The sequence below is a fragment of the Ursus arctos genome, unplaced genomic scaffold, assembly GCF_023065955.2.
Source record: "Ursus arctos isolate Adak ecotype North America unplaced genomic scaffold, UrsArc2.0 scaffold_19, whole genome shotgun sequence".
Lineage (NCBI taxonomy): Eukaryota > Metazoa > Chordata > Mammalia > Carnivora > Ursidae > Ursus > Ursus arctos.
In genome coordinates this window covers 22,512,838-22,530,475 of record NW_026622863.1, presented here as the reverse complement: position 1 = coordinate 22,530,475, position 17,638 = coordinate 22,512,838, and the positions used below count along the sequence as shown (strand labels likewise).

Below are 17,638 nucleotides of genomic sequence, written 5' to 3'. Positions count from 1 at the left end.
GCCCATCAAGATATGGTTTTCTGAGGCTGAGGAGGGGAGTTTGGGGGAATGGCAGGCAGCACAGCTGGGGGCATACAGAGCCCCTCTCTGAGACTGGCCTCCTGTGGGATGACAGTGTAGGGGTGTGGGGGGGGCAGTGCACCACGAAGCAGACAGTCGGCCAAAAATCGCTGTCACTCCTGGGTGCAGAGAGGCGCAGGCCACCTGACTAACAGTTGGAATTTGTGGATGTTTCTGAAGCCCTGACATGGGGGCCGCCCTGGCCAATCCGTCAGTGTGATGTTTGGACTCACCATGCAAGGGACTGGGGAGGGAAGGAGGGAATTGTGAGGAAGAGGCCTGGCAAATCCCCTAGTTCCCAGTTTCCTCCCTGGGTTGAGCAAGCCCCCTGCTCTGCACAGGCCTACCTGGAGTCCTTCTACAAGTTCTGCACCTTACTGGGCGGGACCACGGCCGATGCCATGTGCCCCATCCTGGAGGTGAGTGCCTGCCCACCCTCCCACCTGCCGGTCCCTGGAACCCCGGGCCTGGGGGAAGCCCTGCCAGCTGACTGGCAACTGCCCCCTCCCCCTCCCCCTGCTTGTGCACCGGCCCCACAGTTTGAAGCCGACCGACGAGCCTTCATCATCACCATCAACTCGTTCGACACAGAGCTGTCCAAGGAGGACCGTGCCAAGCTCTTTCCGCACTGCGGGAGGCTGTACCCGGAGGGCCTGGCCCAGCTGGCTCGGGCTGACGACTATGAGCAGGTGAAGAGTGTGGCCGACTACTACCCGGTGAGTGTCCTGGCTACAGGATGATGGGCATACTGGCCTCTCCATCCTCACCCCACTCCCAGCAGCGCCCTCACGCTCATGCTGTCCGTCCCTCCCCTGGGCCAGGAGTACAAGCTGCTCTTCGAGGGCGCAGGCAGCAACCCTGGAGACAAGACCCTGGAGGACCGATTCTTCGAGCATGAGGTGAGGGGTTGCTCCCCTGCCCGTCGTAGGGAGGGGTTGGTGGCCCAGGCCTAACCTGCACACCATGCCTGCTTCTGTCGACAGGTGAAACTGAACAAGTTAGCGTTCCTGAACCAGTTCCACTTTGGTATCTTCTACGCCTTTGTGAAGCTCAAGGAGCAAGAGTGTCGCAACATTGTGTGGATCGCTGAGTGCATTGCCCAGCGCCACCGCGCCAAGATCGACAACTACATCCCCATCTTCTAGCGCCCTGGCCCAAGGCTCCCCACAAGTGTGTGTCTGCGTGTGCTGTGACAAAGCCCGTGGTTCACATGCCTGCCCTGGGGGGTAGCACATTGTCCTAGTGACTTTCAGTTTTCCTGACCCTCTCTGAGATGGCTCTTGGGCCTGAAAAGGGGCTGGGCACCTACTCCCCCTACCAAGGATGGACCAACCCCCCCTCCCCAGGCTCCCTCAGCCCTCTGTTTACAGCCACTGACATGTCTGAGAAGCATGTAGTCACTTTGTGTCCTTCCCTGAGAACCCCTGGGGCAGTGTGAGCCTCCTCTTCCCTCAGTGGTTGGCCCCGGAGGAACGACAGAGTGTGTGTCCTTGAGGCATAGGGGAAATAGCTCTGCAACCCCGTCCCTCAGCTCGGCCCTCTGAGACAATAAACTGCCCTCTCTATGCCTAGCTGTCTGCTGTCTCCTTTGGGCCCCAGTACCTCTCCCAGACCCCAGCTTCCCTTGGGTGCCACCCTTGTTGAGCCCACCCCCACCCCAAGCTTTCTACCTCCTTCGCTGGCCCTCTCCCTGGACAGCCAGGTTCTGCAGGGTGGGGGAAGTCACTGGAGGCCCAGATAAGCCTGTGGAGTTGGGTCCTGGCCCTGGAGGGTCCCAGGCCTCCCTGTTTGCCTCATTGAGCCCCACTATGCCGTAGGCCAGGGGCACTATCCCCATTGCACTATGAGGAAGCCCAAATCTGTGGATAAACGATCTGCCCCCAGTCAATGAAGGGGGATAGGTGTGAGCCACAGAACTTGTGCCCAGAGCCAAGGCCCATGCTAACCACCAGCGGTTCCCTAGGCAGTTCCCAGTCTGTCACCCCGCCACAGCCTGTCACCCAGGCAGTCACTCCCTCCTGACAAAGCATCTTTCCATTCTAGGAGAAATAAAAATTTGTCTGTATTTAAAAGGTGGCAGTTGGGCAAGTGGGGTATGAAGCTTCCCTGTGGCTAAGGGGGCTTTGGGTGGGTGGTCAGGGCCCTAATTCTTGAGCCAGTCAAGAAACAGGATTCACCCTTTGAACTGCAGCACTGAGGCACTGGTGCCTCAAAAAAATCCTGAGGGGGGGAGTCCCCACCCCACCCAGTCACTCCTTCGTTTGCAGAGGCACTGTCTGCGGGATCCTGTCAAAGTCTACAGCTAAGTCTTGCACAAAACTCCCCATCCAGCTGGGTTCTCCCAGCTACATGGTGGAACCTTGCGCCCAGAAGGGTCTGTGTGGGCTCATGAAGCAGTAGAGAGGCCTGGAGGTTTATTGGGAAGCCTCAGCTTCACCAGGCCTGGCCTGGGGCATTGACCAAATGGGTAGGGCTGGGGTCCTTTAGGCGAGGCTCTAGGGCAGACTTGGGGGTCACAATGCCCAGGAGAGGGCCAAGGGCTCGTGGGACCTCCTCTGCCGGAGCGGCTAGGCCATCTGTGGGCACTGGTCATTGGGCTGCCATGGGGGAAGGGCCTGGGTTTGGGTCCGGGTCTGGGTCCTGGGCTGCATCCTGGGCTGGGGTAGAGCCGGGCTGGCCAGGCCGCAGTGCCCTGGGCAGACAGTGATTGATGAAGAAGGTCTGTAGGAAGCGGCGCCGCAGGCCCTCAGGCAGGTAGTAGTGGATGAAGTACATGAGCCCCAGGCCACGGCCCGGGTAATAGCGGCGGCGCGGCTGAGCTGCCAGCAGTGCGTCGGTGATGGCATCTACAACCGGGCTGAGGTCTGGCAGCGCCAGGCGCAGTGAATGCAGGAATTGCCCGTGTAAGTGCTCGATGTAGTCCTCGCCGTAGGCCTGGAGCAACTCTCGGGGCAGGCTGGCCAGCAGCAGCTGCTTGCGCTTCTCCCAATGGCCCACATTCCGCACAGACTCTGGGGGGGAAGGAGTGGCAAGGTCCGGCTGAGGTCAGTTAGGGAAGCCAAAGCCAGACTCAGGTCCATCTACCCCCAGACCGATCCCTGCTTCCAGCCAGAGCCATGCCCATTCCTCAGACCCGATCCTCCCCCAGATAAGACCACACCCACATACCCCATCCCAAACCTGACTCCCACCTGTCTTAAAGCAGCCAGGCTGGATGACGCTGACCTTGACCCCCCAAGGCAGAAGTTCACAGCTGAATGTGTCCATGAGCAGCGCCATGGCTGCTTTAGAGGTCCCATAGGCTGCCAAGCAGGGGTACGGCATGTCTCCTGGGGATGGATTGGGAGTGAAACAGCCCAGCCCAGGCCAGAGGCTCTGACATCCCTCCCCACTCTGCAGCAGCACCTTTTCTACTCCAGCGGGGAAGGGCACTCACCTGCTGGGCTGCCCACAGTCACAATGCGACCCCTAGAACGGCGCAGCAGTGGCAAGAGACCCTTGGTCAGCTCAAGGGCACCGAAGAAATTCACCTCCATGCAGCTGCGGAATGTGGCCACTGGAGACAGCTCCACATCGGCCACTACGTCATTGTGGCCTGCATTGTTGACCAGGCCCCACAAGCCTGAGGGCATGGAGAAGGGGGCGAAAGAAAGGAGGAAGCTCTGGGTCAGGCCAGCAGCAAACCCCTAATCTCTGCCCATTCACTCCCACCCAAGCACACCCTCTCCTGGGGGATCTATGGCCACAGACCTGTGCTGGTGGTGTGGGCCTTTGTGAACTCCAGTGCTCGGCTGATGTCTGCTGGCTTGGTCAGGTCCATCTGCAGCAGCCTTAGGCGAGGAGAACAGCTGGCACGCAGCTCTAGGGCACCGGGGCCATCCAACTCCAACACAGTGGCCAGCACCGTGAAGCCCATGGCATCTAGCTTCTTGGCCGTCTCCTTGCCAAAACCAGAGTCACAGCCTGGCCAGGGCAGGGCAGCCAGTGAACTCCCCCTGTGGCTTAGTCTGGCCTGAGACAACTCTGGGATCACCAGGGTCCGGACAGGATCCAGGCCCCTGGATATCCAATCTTCCAGCAATCAGTAGCCCTCCCTCCTTTCCCAGGTCTGCCACTGCAGGTTTCGGCCCTCTGGCTGAGCACCTGCGCACCAGCTCTCTCACAGCTGCCAACACCCTGACTCCCCAGAGCTACCCCAAACATGGCTTACGATTTCCACTTTATAGATGAGGACACAGACCTAGGAATGTGAAGTTGCTTCCCAAAGTCACTTAGCCAACAAAGAGGAAGGCCAGGACTTCTGGAGGTCAGTGGGAGACCCAGTCTCAGCCCCGAGGTCCTGCCTGCTTTGCTCTCAGGCCTCAGCTTGCGTGTGCAGTAGCACAGCCTCCCTCCCTTGCTCGCTGCCCTTGCCCAGGCTTCTTCCTCTTACCTGGCCTAGGAAACAGTCCCATCTTTGGTCCTGTCCCATCTTGCCCCCTTGAATCCATTCTCTACCTAAGCAGCCAGAGGGATCTTTCCAAAAATGACAATATCACGCTGTGGCTGAAAACCTTTCCAGGTGCCCCCCTGCAACGCCCTCACCCCCCGCCCTTCCTCGGGATGAAGCCCAAGCTCTCAGCTCCCGTCATCACAACCTGAGCCCCACCTCCCTTCCCTGCCAACATCCCTACTATTGTTCCAGGCTCTAGGCAAGCTGGAGGCCCATCCCCACCTCACCCTTGACCCCTGCTCTTGGAATTCCAATCTGTGGCAACAGCGGGGCATTCTCTGAGACTCAGACCACTTGCCCCCAGGACAGGCAAGATGATGGGTGGGGAAGAGAACAGACCTACATTTGAATCCCTTCCCACACCCAACAAGTGTGACCTGAGGTTAGCTACCACTTCGGAGACTTAATTTCCTGTCTTTGGTATGTAGAAAGAAGAACCACCAGGCAGAGCCAGAGTGGGGGTCTGATAAGCAATGCCCCCTTCCTCAATTGTTCCCATTCTGATCCTGGCTCCGTGGGCAGCCAGCAAGGGGAGGGAGAGGCCCATGAGGCTCTCTGAAGCCTGCCTCCCTGGTGGTCCTGCTGAGCAGAAGCTTCACAGAAGCCCCACTTCCCCAAATCTGGATGCTCTGGGACGGGAAGCCCTCCCCACCTCAGCCCTGCCCCCTCTGCGGAGGCAGAGAACAAAGCCGGGCAGGGGGCTGTGAGCTGGGCTTTGTGTGGGTGGCTGGGGGACTGCAGACAGCCCTGGGCTGACGGGTCCTCCCAGGGCCAGTGTGGCTGGGGGAGGCAAGTGAGCACATGTATGTCCACTCGCCTAAGCTCGCTCCCAGAGCAGACAGGCCCTTCACAGGGAAACGGAGGACTTCCAGAGCCTCAGCTCTGCGGTCCCAACAGTCACCCATGCCGTGCATACCCTCTTGTTCACCTGTCCCCACACAGACACCTGTACAGACCTCCAACCTGCCTGCATATTCACACAGGGGTTTGCACCCATGAGACCCCCTGCCACCATCGGTGCACAGATGTGCACACAAGGCACTCAGCCACTCGGCCCAAACTCTGACCCCAGGGCTGAGCTCTTGGAGTGGCCTTGGGCAGTGGTTTTCAGTGGCATTCTCAGGCAGCTCTGGCAGGCTCAAGACACTGTTTCTGGCTGGTGAGGCTGGGCCTGGTCACCTCTTTGTCTTGCAGTCAGGTGGTGAGAGAGGAAACCGCAGAGAAGCTGGAGTGGGCTGGGCAGTACTCTTCCCCTCTCCCATCGTGGGGCTTTACAGCCAGATGGCATCCCACCTCTCCCCTCACTCTCAGTCTCAAGGCAAGGAGAAGTAGCAGCAGCATGAAGGCCTAGGGGAGATCTCAGGAAAGACTGCCCACTGGGTCACTAGTACCAGCAGATAGCCCGGGTCCTGTTGAGGCAGCTCACAAATTAGAAGGCAGGAGGGGAGCTGCCCCGTCCGTGGGAGCAGAGCTCACAACCTAGTTCCTGCTTCATACCAGGAAGGTCTGTATCTTTCCTTCCTCAATCCCCTGAAATTTCATACTGTACCCTGAACTCAGGTCTCACAAATCCAGCCTGAACCCTGCTTTAACTCTACCCTCTTGCTGAAGCCCAAAAGCCCTCATGCCATCCTTATTCCCACCTACCTCAGCAGTCTGGCTTCTTGCCTGGCATTCAAGGCCTCTTCTGAGGAAAGAACTTCATATCCCACTACATTCCAGCAGCCAGGCTGGTTACTGACTGTCCCCTACGAGGCCACGCTCATTCCTGTCTCAAACCTTTGTCCCACACCCACACTTTGATCCAAAACACCTTTCACACTCCACCTATCTTCACTCATCCTCCCAGGCCCAGGTCAAGGATGGCCTCTGGGAAGTTCTCCCAGGTCCATCTGATCATGCAGGGCCTCCTACTGGACCGAGCTTCTGAGAAGCCAGTCTAGAGGCAGCCCCCAGTCCAGGGCCCAATGTAAGGGCAGAGCTCTGAGAACCTGTCCAAAGCCATGGGGGCTGGGGGAGAACTAGGCTGCACCTCCCCCTGTACAACGGAGCCAGTGCCCCCTGGCCTTTCTACCCCTCCCCACTTCCGGCTGGGCCTCAGTGCCCCCCCCCCTTCTGGTGACAGATTTATTCCCTGCTCCAGACAAAGGGAACTCCGCCAAGCCCAGAGGCACCTGAGTACAGCTCTCCAAGACCTCCTTCCTGGGCACTGAAGACCAGGAGGAATGTGGGGTGGGGTGCTGGTTGCAGACTCTGGACGGCTACCTCAGCAGTTTGGGGGTGGGTGACGCGTTCTGAGAGGCAGCTGAATGCCCACATGCCCCTCATGGTGACCTCAACCTTTTCTGGAGTCCAAGGATCCCAGCCAACTGGGGGATGGGTGCCCCAGCTCCTCATCTAAGCGCCTTCCTCTGATCCCGGGGAAGAGGAGATGGGGCGTCCCACGTGGGGATATTAGGCAGAGTTGGAGGGGTGACCATCCTCTGAAGTCCCTCAGTGCACGCCCCCGTCCAGAGCCTGGACCCCAGACTCCAGGAGGTTCTGTCATTCTCATCCAGCAGTTGTCCCTGCGCACCTGCCCACTCCCGGCCTCATTTTCCCTCCAACACTCTCCACAGCGGCAGGTAGTTAACCCGGACTTAGGGAGGTGCCTTGCGCTTCCTACTTGGCTCACTCCCGGCACCCAAGTAAGGGCGACACTCCCATTCCTGTGCTGGGGTCCCGCCTTGCTTTGGCGTGCTCATGGGGAGCCCTCTGGGTGTCTGGTCCCGCCCTCGAGCCTGGAGTCCCCGCGCTCCGCGCACTCACCGGTGATGAGCACCGCGCGAGTGGCCACGGGCAGGCGCGGCGGGCGCGCCAGGCGGGACAACGCGATCCAGCCGGCTGCGGCCAGCACGGCGAGTGCGGCCGGCGGGGGCAGCAGGCGCTGGCACAGCCAGTCGAGCGCAGCCAGCAGCGCCAGCGCCGCCAGCAGCGGGCGGCCCAGACGCAGGTCTGCGCGCAGCAGCTGCAGCAGCGCGCGGGCCGCCACGAGCAGCCAGGCGCCGCCCGACGGCCAAGGCCAGCGCTCCATGGCGGCTGGGCCGGGCTGGGCCGGGGCGGGGCGGGGGCCGGGCCGGGGAACAGGGAGAGGGATTTGGGGGCCGGGGCGCGGGGTGCGGGGTGCAGCAGAACACCGGCCAAGGGCGGAAGGGATACTCGCTTTCTCTGTTCGCCCTCGGGCCGAGCTTATAAAGAGCCCCGGGGGCGGGGGAGAGGGCGGGGCGGAGGCGGGGAAGGGGCGGGGCTTTCCTCCACTTCTCACCCGCACCCTCCTGCGGGCAGGTGCCCCCCCCTCCGCCCCGCCCCCGCGGCCAGATCTGCTTTCTAAGAAGCCGGAACAAAGTCCCAAAGTTGCTGCTAGAGGAGGAGCCGCCTAGCCGCGGACCGTGCCGGGAGCAGGGCCGGTTGGTGTAGCCCTCGTGTCTTGCGTCTGCTCACCCCTTCGCCCCCCCACCCCCTCCCCCATGCTCCCAGGGCCGCTGAGCCGCTGTTCCCAGGTGAGCACATCCAGCTCACACTTGCTCCGGACACCTGAGGACACGCACAAACGTCCATCGGCTTCCCACACTGACAGGACCGCAGCGGCCTCCCGGCCTGCCGGAACACCGCGGGGAAGCAGCCCGCCCTCACCCGGCCTGTGGCGGCAGCCGCAGCGGGCACACGCGCCGCACTCCCACGCTGTGCGCGGCCGCAGGTCCCTCGCGCACACACACGCCCTGACGCGCGCTCACACCTAAGCCGCCTGCGGTCACAAAACCGGCTTGTGGCGGGGGCTGGGGGGAGCAAGATGACTGCCCAGGTTCTTGGGAGTCTCTTGCCCCGCCTTCCTCCTTCCCTCCAGGGCCCAGTCCTGGGGATGCACCAACCCCACCTCCTTCTGCCACACAAGTGTACGTGTGTGGGAGTGCAGGTGTGTGTGTGTGTGTGTGTGTGTGTGTGTGTGACCGGGGCAGGGGCTCACAGAAAGTGTCTAGGCCTCCCATTACCTCCAGCCCACCCTCAGACAGATACTCCTAGAGCCAGGCCAATGGGGACGCCTGGAGTCAGTGAGGGCAGCCTCTAGGACAAGGTGATCAGTGCCCTACTCCCATGATTCCACAGGGTATAAAATAAGTGATGTGAGTGTGGGTGCATTTCCCTGCCTGTATATATGAAGATCTGTGTTTGTGTGTGGCCCAGCGGCCCCCCATCCTGTCCACCCCCGTGTCTGGCACCCTGTATTTGGCATCCATGCTAGGGCTCTGCCAGGCACTAGGAGTTGGTGCCAGCACCTGGCTGACAGGCCCTATTCTGAGGGCAGTAGGTGCAGCCCATGGCAGAAGGAGTCCTTGCTTCCTGTGGGCCTCTGGACCTTGCCCACTGCCTCATCTATGCCCCAACTAGGTCCTGGGAGGTCATGATCCCTCCCAGCCCTGTGCCCAATCTCTATTTTAGGTGCTCAGGCTCTGTGCCAGGGCTTGGAGGCAATGCCTCCTCCAAAGTCTTCTCTGCCACCCAGGCATGGCTCCCTGGTGGGCCAGGGGACCCTCGGGAAAGGGGCTGGGAGACATTTAGTAAGGGAGGCTCTGGGTGGAGGGCGCAGCTCCTGTCCAGAGGCACTTCTGTGCCTTCATGTATTCCTCCTCTTACGAGCACAGATGGCAGGCTAGCCCTGGCCCTGGGAGTTAGGACTTCCCTAAGAAGGACATGTGTGCCTACCTTGAGTACATGACCTTGTGTACCCATTTGTGCCAGTATTTGCAAACACTTGTGTCCATGACCGGTGCCATGACCCAGCATGTGCGTGTGAGTGCATCTGTGCGTGTTGTGTGTGCTTCTGGCGACTCTCCCTTGGTCTGGGTCATCCTTTGGAAACTCAGGGAAACATTCCTTTTCTAAAACCTGCTGACTCCTATTGCCCTGCATCTATGGCCCAGGCTCACAGGCAGGCACAGCAACCTTGGCCTGGCTTGCTGACCTGAGCTGTAGACCCTGGATTTGTGGGAGCCACCCCCCCCCCTCTGTCACCCTACTGAAAGTCTGGCTATGTTTTCTCCTGCCTCAGCCTATTAAGGGCTTCCCTTTGGAGCTGGAGAGGGGGTATAAAGGAGGAGGTGGGGTGGGGGTCCCAGGCAGTCTTCAAGGTCAAGGCCACACAGGTAGTCCTAGCACTTGCCTGAACTGGAATCGAAACTAGGGGAAGTGGAAGTGGGACAGCAAGGTGAGAACAGAGACTGAGAAGCAGAATCCTACACTGTCCTGAGAAGGAACCATGAAGGATCCTGACTTACTGGGAAGCCCATGGTGGGGAGAAAGACTTGCCGAGAGGGGGTATAGGGAATTGCCTTCGGCTGCAGAGTATAGGATGGCTAGGATGGGGAGGGGGTGTTTCCAGCTCATCTTCTGGGATGCTCTGCCACCTCGGACAGAACTATTAGTGTTGTGTGATTTGGATCTTGTGGGACTGGATGATCTGTCACATTTTTATATGCGCCCACCCAGCCCACCCCAATTCGTCCTACTTCCAAGGCCAGGAGGCCAGGCCTCCTTCCTAGGGTCTCTGCTGCAGCCCCCTGCAGCCCCCTGCAGCAGCTGAACCCTTAGCCCTCATCAGGTGGAGACGTCCTGGAAGTAGAAAGAAGGTGGTTCAGGCAGTCATGGCTGGGAGGGGCTGGCCCAACCCTGTCTGAGGCCTGGTGCCAGCTTGTGCCTGCCCAGGGGCAGAGAACCAGCCTCTGCCAGAACCAGGAGTCTGGGCTGGCAGGGGCCTCCAGGGAAGAGAAGGGAAGGGGGGCAGAGGGCAGGAGCCCTGGCAGATAAGGCAGGGCTTGGCAGGGGCAAAGGAATGAAGGGCAACCAGAAGGATCAGAGCCCCCTAGTCACCCCACCCCTAAGCCTTCAGTCCATTGTCTCTCTTAGTCCTCAGTCTGACACACCCGTCACTGTGCCCCCCACCCACCGTGGTCTCTCCTCCCCCTTGGTCAGAAATCTGGTGAGCCAAACCTTAGCTTGCCCCAGGCTCTAGAGGGTCACGGGTTGGTGGGGGCTGGCTCCAGTCCGCTCCAGCAGAGTCTGGCAGCTCACTGGCACCATCTGCTGGCCTTTCTGGAAGGGCGCGGCTCTGAAAGGGATAGAGTGAAGGTGACTGCTGGATTTGAGGATGAGGGGAGCAGAAGCAGGTGTGGGGTGCCGTCGCAGTCCAAGAGTTCACCCTCTGTCCCCTGGCCACACTGGGGTTCCTGGAGCCAAGACTCTCTTGTCATTTCTTCCTCCCTCCGTGGTGCAGCTCAGAGGCAGCAAAGTCCCAAGAAGGCCCTGCCTTGCCCTCTGCTCCCTCCTGACACCCCACCACCCCTCCCTCCCGTGGAAGAGAGGCCAGTCTTCCTGCCAATGGCCAGTACCCCCACTGAAGTCCCAGACCCCATCCCTCCCCATCCTCAACGATAGTAAACTTTTATTGAGTTTCTACTGTGTGCCAGGCCCTGTGCTGGGTGCCCTAGGTTCATAGAAACAACTGGCCTCTCCTATGGGTAGCCGACAGACAACTTCCTTCACCTCAATCCCATACCACAACCCTCCAGCACTGTTCTTGTGCTCCCCCCTTCTTAACCACATTTCTTCATAACCGTCCACAATCACCAACTCCACTGTCCCCCCAGCCCCACTCTAGCTCTGCATGGCTCCCCCTCCTGACCTCATCAAAGGCCACCAGAGAATGACACCCCAGTCCCCAAATAGCGTAGACACATCTCTGCTCAGGCGTACTTGAGCCCAAAGTCTGCGATATTGAGAACTGTGTTAATGCAGGAGCACGTTTGCCACATGTGGCCTCTTAAACTTCATTCTGAGGGCAAAGGAGAGCTGGGAGTGGTCTGGAGCAAATGAGATACCTGTCCCAATTGCCAGGAAATGGATTTAGGGATGGGGGAAGAGTGGAGGCTGGAAGTCCTGTTGCTGCATCCAGACAAGGGACAGAAGCAGAGGTGTGTTTTGGGCTAACGGAGCCCAAGATGCTCGTGGATGTGCAAGGGCCGAGCCCAGAGGCACCCAGATACCCACGGTCTGCAGCACATCACTCACATGGCACAGGAGCCCAGGAGATTGCCGACTCACCTTCGTGTGCCCTGGGCATGAAGTGAAATCCCTCTATTTTCAGAGGTACCCCATCTAGGCTGTGCATCTGGAAATCAGGACCTCTGGCCAGCAGGGAGAGGGGATGGTGAGGCAGGGGAAGCGGGGGGTCATCACTTGCATTTTCAAACTGTCTTTCGCCCTCCTCAGAACTTTTCTTTTGCCCCCAGGATTGAAGGCAGATATTTGGTTGGGAATTAGGGCCCTCGAGTTTGGGAAACACTACGAGAATGTGTTCTGAAGCATTTTCTGGACCAGTCCTGGGGGGCAGGGGGGGGGTGAGGCAAGCCCCAGTTGAGAACACTTGCCAGGAGAGCTTGGCTGACTCCAGGTGAAACCAGCTGTCTCCGATCCAGCAGTGCGGTTTTGAGTCGTTCCTAACCTTCTGCCACATCTCCTGCGCGTGTGTTGTGTGCCAGTCCTCGTGTGCGGTTTGCTTGTCCTTTATTTACTATCCTCATATCGTCCCTGGGAAGCAGGTGCTATACATGAGAAAACAAACCCAGGGGCAGCTGATGGCTCAGTCAGTTCAGTGACCGGCTCCTGGTTTCTGCTCGGGTCATGATCTCAGGGTCCTGGGATCCAGCCTCAGGTGGGGCTCAATGGTCAGCGCAGAGTCTCCTTGTCCCTCTCCCTTCTGCTCTTTCTCTCTCTCTAAAATAATAAATAGACAAAATCTTAAAAAAAAAAAAAAGAAAGAAGAAAGAAAGAAAACAAATCTAGAGAGGTTATAGGTTATGAGGTGCTGTAGGTCACACATCCATCCAGACGCTATGCTCCCAACCATCTGGTCACACTGCCCCCTGGCCTTCAGCCTAGGGAGTCGGCAATACCCAGGTGAAAGACTATCAACCTTTTTTTATTTGCTTCTAGGTCAGAAACATGTCTCCCAACGGTAGAATTAAGGCAAGTTGTTAAAACTAATTTCAAGACTTGCTTCTTTACAGCTTCTATCACCCCTGATTTAGGCCTATTTTTTTTCTTTTTTGGCAGAACAATTGCAAAAGATACAAAAATTAGTTGCTGTTGGCTAGCTGGTTTAATTCATTTGCATATATAAAATTCAGCCCCACCCTTGGTGGCTAACACCCTCCCTGGGGAAGCTGTGGCTGTTTTCTGATTGCTGGTGGGGAGGCCTGTGTGCGTTGCTTTTTAAATAAACTGAAACCAGATGGAGGGGGGTTTTGTTCACAGCCTTGCCTACAATTTTCTCCAGCAAATTCCTTGAAAAGCCAACCACCTATGAGTGGTGCCTGTTCTCCTAGGAGGTCTCTCACCGCTGGTATGCAAATGGCAAGCTGGGTTGGGATTTCTGAAAGTGAAACAGAAGGGGGGACAAAAGAAGCTTCTTGGGGCAGGGGCTTTCTGGAATGCAGGGTCATCTACTTGTGGAGTCCAGATTTTTAGGTCTGTGCTTAGAGTTTGTGTCCTCATTCTCCCCTTCTCCCTGGAGTTGGGGGTTGGGCTGGGGAGGTGGAGTCTAAGGCTGGGTTTGAGTCAGAATCACCTGGACCCATCACTTGGTGAAAATATGGATTCCAGACCCCCACCCCCACCCCATACATATCCCATTTGTACTGCTAACTGCTGGTATGAGAACCCAACTCTTCAGATGGGTTGATTTTTGAGTCAGTGGAGGGTGTTTTAACCCCTGAAAGGGGCCCAAGCCATTCTGGCTTCCATCCTGGGAAGACCAGTTGCTCAAGGTGGTTATCGAAATATTTTTAACCACCAGCCAGGTCTAGGGCTTTTGTAATGTCCCTCGAGCACCTCGTTAAGCGATTCCTTGTTCAGAGAGATGAAGCAAATGCACCCACTGGTCCCGGTGTCAGGAGGTTAGCATTTTTCTTTGGAATGTGAATTGGGTATTGTCATAGTGAGGTATGACCTAGTCCCCGGGCAGGGGATAACACTTCTTTCCTAGCTCCAACCTTCATTCCTAGCTCAGAACACTGTTCTTTTGGATTCCGAGGCTTTTCAGATAATTGTGTCAGGTTACATAAGGTTTCGAGATATGAACACTCAAAGGAAATTCCGCTGGGAACAGGCCTGAGAGGTTCCGGCACATAATTTGCTTTCAAGTATTCCAGGAAAAATTCAGGTGTCTCAGGCCTGCACATTTCTGAAATAAAGTAAGAACACCAGCAGCTTTGCATGCGTGTACCATTCCCCATAGAAGTGAGCGAGCAAAGACAGAGATTTCATGCGAGATGGAAATACCCCTCCCTGGGGAGCAAGGCCAAGGCGGGGAGGTCATTTACAAAGAGGACAGTTTTGACCAGGCTGCCACAGACATTCTCACCAGCACAAAATACCCTTTACCACCCCCCCCCATCTTCCCCCTGCGTCTTAGGTAACACATGGTAGATACAAGCCTTCAGTTTTCCAAGAAACATAAAATAAAAACTGAATTACTGGCAGAGAAGCTTTAAAATCTTTAGTTCCTTGGACTCTGTGGGCACATTTTTCACACACCATGATTTTTTATTACATTTGCCTCCAAGGGACGGCCCTGCAGCAGCTCTGTTGCATAAGGCGCTGTTTCCAAACACCTTGTCCCCAACTAAAGACACAGAATAAGTTTTATCGCGGTCCGAGAGAGTTCTGGAGGGGTGACATCGTGTTCCAAGCTGCACTGGTTATAGTCAACAGTGGGAAAGCGGCCAGAATCTTCTCACCAAGGAAGCTGAGAGAATATTCTAAATACCAAGCAGTACTTCTTTCTTAAAACACAAAGGGGTCATAAAAACCATTTAACAAGGAAAAATTAATGGGAGGAAAATGTCCTGAGTGTAGCAAATAAAAAAAATCTTTACAAGGCATATGGAAAAAAATAGATTTACTATGTTGAAGGGACGATAACATAGGAAAGTCAATTTTTACACCAAAAATAATTCAACAAGTATCATTTACTTTACATAAGGCTTCACAAAAGAATTCCCATAAGAAGTACTATCTTTTCATTTATTCCTTCCACCTTTCTTCCCTCCCTTCCTTCCTTTCTTCAGCAAACATCTATTGAGTGCTTCCTGTGTTCCAGGCTCTGTACTAAAGGTGCTGGATAAACATCATTCCCCCCCCGTGTGGTCTGTCCGGCTGACTGGAGGGACAGCCCCTAATCAGATCACTACACAATCCAGCAGCCACTGACAGCAGAAACCAGAGTCCCATGGTGCTATGGGAGTAACAGTCTCTTCTATTCTGAGGGTCAGGGAAAGCTTGCCCAGAGGAAGTGGGCAGCAGCATCAGTGCAAAAGGCCCTAGTATGACTGCAAGCCTGGTCCTTCGAGGAAAGGGAGGCCATTAGGCTGCAGGAATTAACCGGAGCCAGGGGGCATGGGAGGTCTTGGAGGCCACTGTGAGGAGGAGGTTTTGATTCTAATTTCATGGTATATTGAAATATTGCTCCCTCGGGAGCAGGGAGAGTCATGATGCTTGTAAGCAGGAAGTAATATAATCAGTTTGGCTTTAAAAAAATTTTGTTTTTTGGACAGCCACAAGTTGTGAAGAAAATGGACGGATGGGGTTGCGGAGCCCACAGTGGAAGCAGAAAGACCAGTCAGGAGGCCACTGAGCTCACTGGGGCAAGAAATGCTGGTGGACGTGGGGATGAGCCAAGTGAATGGGCCGATTCATCCCAGGGTTCATTGGAAAGGGTACTGTGACCCAGACAAAGTGGACCCAGAGAATAAGAGCTGTGACTGACCACATCCCACCCGGGCTAATTTGACAATTAAAATTTAATTTCAGTAGCTGATGAAATGTCATCTTCCTGACAGGAAGACAAGCAAGGCCTAGATGAGACGTATGGATGTCTACCACCAGCTCTGTATGCTTTATGACCGTGAGCACATTTCCAGTCCTCATCACCCTCGTGCAGTAGCTATTGTTACTTTCATGTCACAAAAATGAGCAAATTGAGATTCACAGATGTTAAGGAGTTTGCCCAGCTGGTGATAGCAGAGCTGGGATTGAAAGTGGTAAACTACTGACCTGCCCTGGGACGAGTGACAAGTCTTAGGGGGCCCAGGCACACAATGGCTCTAATTGAGGATGGGCTGCTTGGGCACAGGGCACGTTGAGCTGCGCTTGCCCGCCCCAGAGGTCTCTTCTGGTGGTTCCAGGAGTCATGAAAGCCAGCGCAGAATCTTTACACATGCGTGTGCAAGCCCTTACACCACAAAGGGGCCTTTTCTCCCCCTGGCCTGGGCTCTTCCACTCTTGGCCGACCTACTTTGTGTGTCAGGGCCAGCTGCTCCTGCCCGAGGGGCTGACTTCTGTCCCAGAAAAATGGGCCTCACACATTTTCATAGAAATTGGCCAAAACGGGAGCAGGAGGAGCTAACACAACACTCCAAGTAAAGGGAACCTTGGGGGAAAAGGCCTGGGGGTGGTGTGGGTCCCAGGAGCCACATAATTCCCAGAGGACAGGGATGGGCAGGGGGACAGGAACTTGTCGAGCAGGCCCTCTAGCCATGCTTTGGTGTTTCAATTTATCCTAAATGCAAAAGGGAGCCCTGGAAGTATCTGACGCAGAAGACTGATAAGATGGTGTTTTCATGTTGAGAAGGTTTTTCTGCCATTTTCTCTGCCCTGGGAGCAGGCAATGGGTTGCCTTCTTCAGTAGGTGAGGGCCTGAGTGGTGCCAGATTCTGGATTGGGGACCACACTATGTTGACAGACTCAGGAAGAATATGATCAACTGCCTGTGTTTTTAAAAAGCAAGTTTGACCAGGGGTGCCTGACTGACTCAGTCAGTAGAGCATGGCCTCTTGATCTCGATGTCATAAGTTCAAGCCCCACAATGGGTGTGGAGCTTAATAAAAGTAAATAAATAAATAAAATAAAAGGCAAATTTGGCCAGAGGGAGTCCTTTTCTCAGAGAGCCAGGCTTGGAATCACTCGGACAGACACTGAGGGAATGTGAGCTGCCACTTGGATTTTTGTTTCAAACGAGACCAGCTTTAATTCATTATATATATGTGTGTGTATTTAACCCTCTTTGAAACCCACTATATTAATTTCCTATTGCTGCAATAACCTATTGCCACACACACATTTAAAAATAATACACATTTTTTACCTTATAGTTCTGAAGGTCAGAAGTTTGAAGTGGGTCTTACTGGGCTAAAGTCAGTAGGCTGATTCCTTTTCGAGGCTCTTGGGTACAATCTCTTTCCTTGCCTTTTCCAGCTGCTAGAGGCTGTCTGCATTCCTCAGCTCCTGGCTTCTTCCTCCACCTTCAAAGCCAGGAGCGCAGTGTTGTCATATCTCTTTGACCTTTGCTTTCACCATCACATCACCTTCTCTCATTCTGACCCTCTGGCCTCCCTCTTATAAGGGCCCTGTGACTACAGTGAGCCCATCTGAAAAATCCAGGATAATCTCCCCCATTTTAAACTCCTTAATTTAATCAAAGTCCCTTTTGCCTTATAAAGTGACATATTCACAGGCGTCAGAGATTAGGATGTGGATGTCTTTGGGAGGCCATTATTCAGACCACAACCCACTTCGACAAATAAAGAGAAAGAGGGCACCTGGCTGGCTCAGTCAGTAGTGTGTGACTCTTGATCTTGGGGTTGTAAGTTTGAGCCCCATGTTGGGTGTAGAGATTACTTAAAAATAAAACCTTATAAAAAAATAAAGAGAAAGAACGATAAGCCCGGCTGCTGGGAGAAGAATGACTGGAAGTAGGTAGGCAGATGTTAGACAAGAGGCTGAGGCAGAATCAGCAAGGAAGATGCTGGTTGTGTGGACTGGAGTGGAGTGGGAGGAACTGACACTGGACATGCTTCAGAAGGAGGACTGCCTGGTCTTGGGGACTACCTGGGTTAGATGGGCAAGGACCAGGAGGACACTGGGTAGTTAGTAGTGCCCATTGGAGGGCTTGAGGGGAGGAACAGGTTTGTGGCAAAGACAGAGAGGGCATATAGG

At 55.7% G+C, this 17,638-nt stretch overlaps 2 protein-coding genes across 2 annotated transcripts in view; one reads left to right on the top strand and one right to left on the bottom strand.

Moving 5' to 3' along the window:
• ATP6V0D1 (ATPase H+ transporting V0 subunit d1) overlaps positions 1–1,631 on the top strand; it is a 35,476-nt gene extending 33,845 nt beyond the window's left edge. The window contains exons 5-8 of the mRNA XM_026495000.4: positions 402–479; positions 600–776; positions 882–959; positions 1,044–1,631. Of these exons, the coding sequence (XP_026350785.1) occupies positions 402–479; positions 600–776; positions 882–959; positions 1,044–1,205 (495 nt within the window). The 3' untranslated portion in view covers positions 1,206–1,631. The remainder of the gene's footprint in view (positions 1–401; positions 480–599; positions 777–881; positions 960–1,043) is intronic.
• A 469-nt stretch (positions 1,632–2,100) lies between these two features.
• On the bottom strand, positions 2,101–7,625 carry HSD11B2 (hydroxysteroid 11-beta dehydrogenase 2). Its single transcript, XM_026494999.4, has 5 exons — positions 7,361–7,625; positions 3,811–4,023; positions 3,497–3,682; positions 3,252–3,389; positions 2,101–3,071 (listed from the first exon to the last, which is right to left on the bottom strand). Exons 1-5 carry the CDS (start codon positions 7,623–7,625, stop codon positions 2,650–2,652), a joined length of 1,224 nt encoding a protein of 407 aa, XP_026350784.1. The 3' UTR covers positions 2,101–2,649.
• Positions 7,626–17,638: the final 10,013 nt, after the last annotated feature.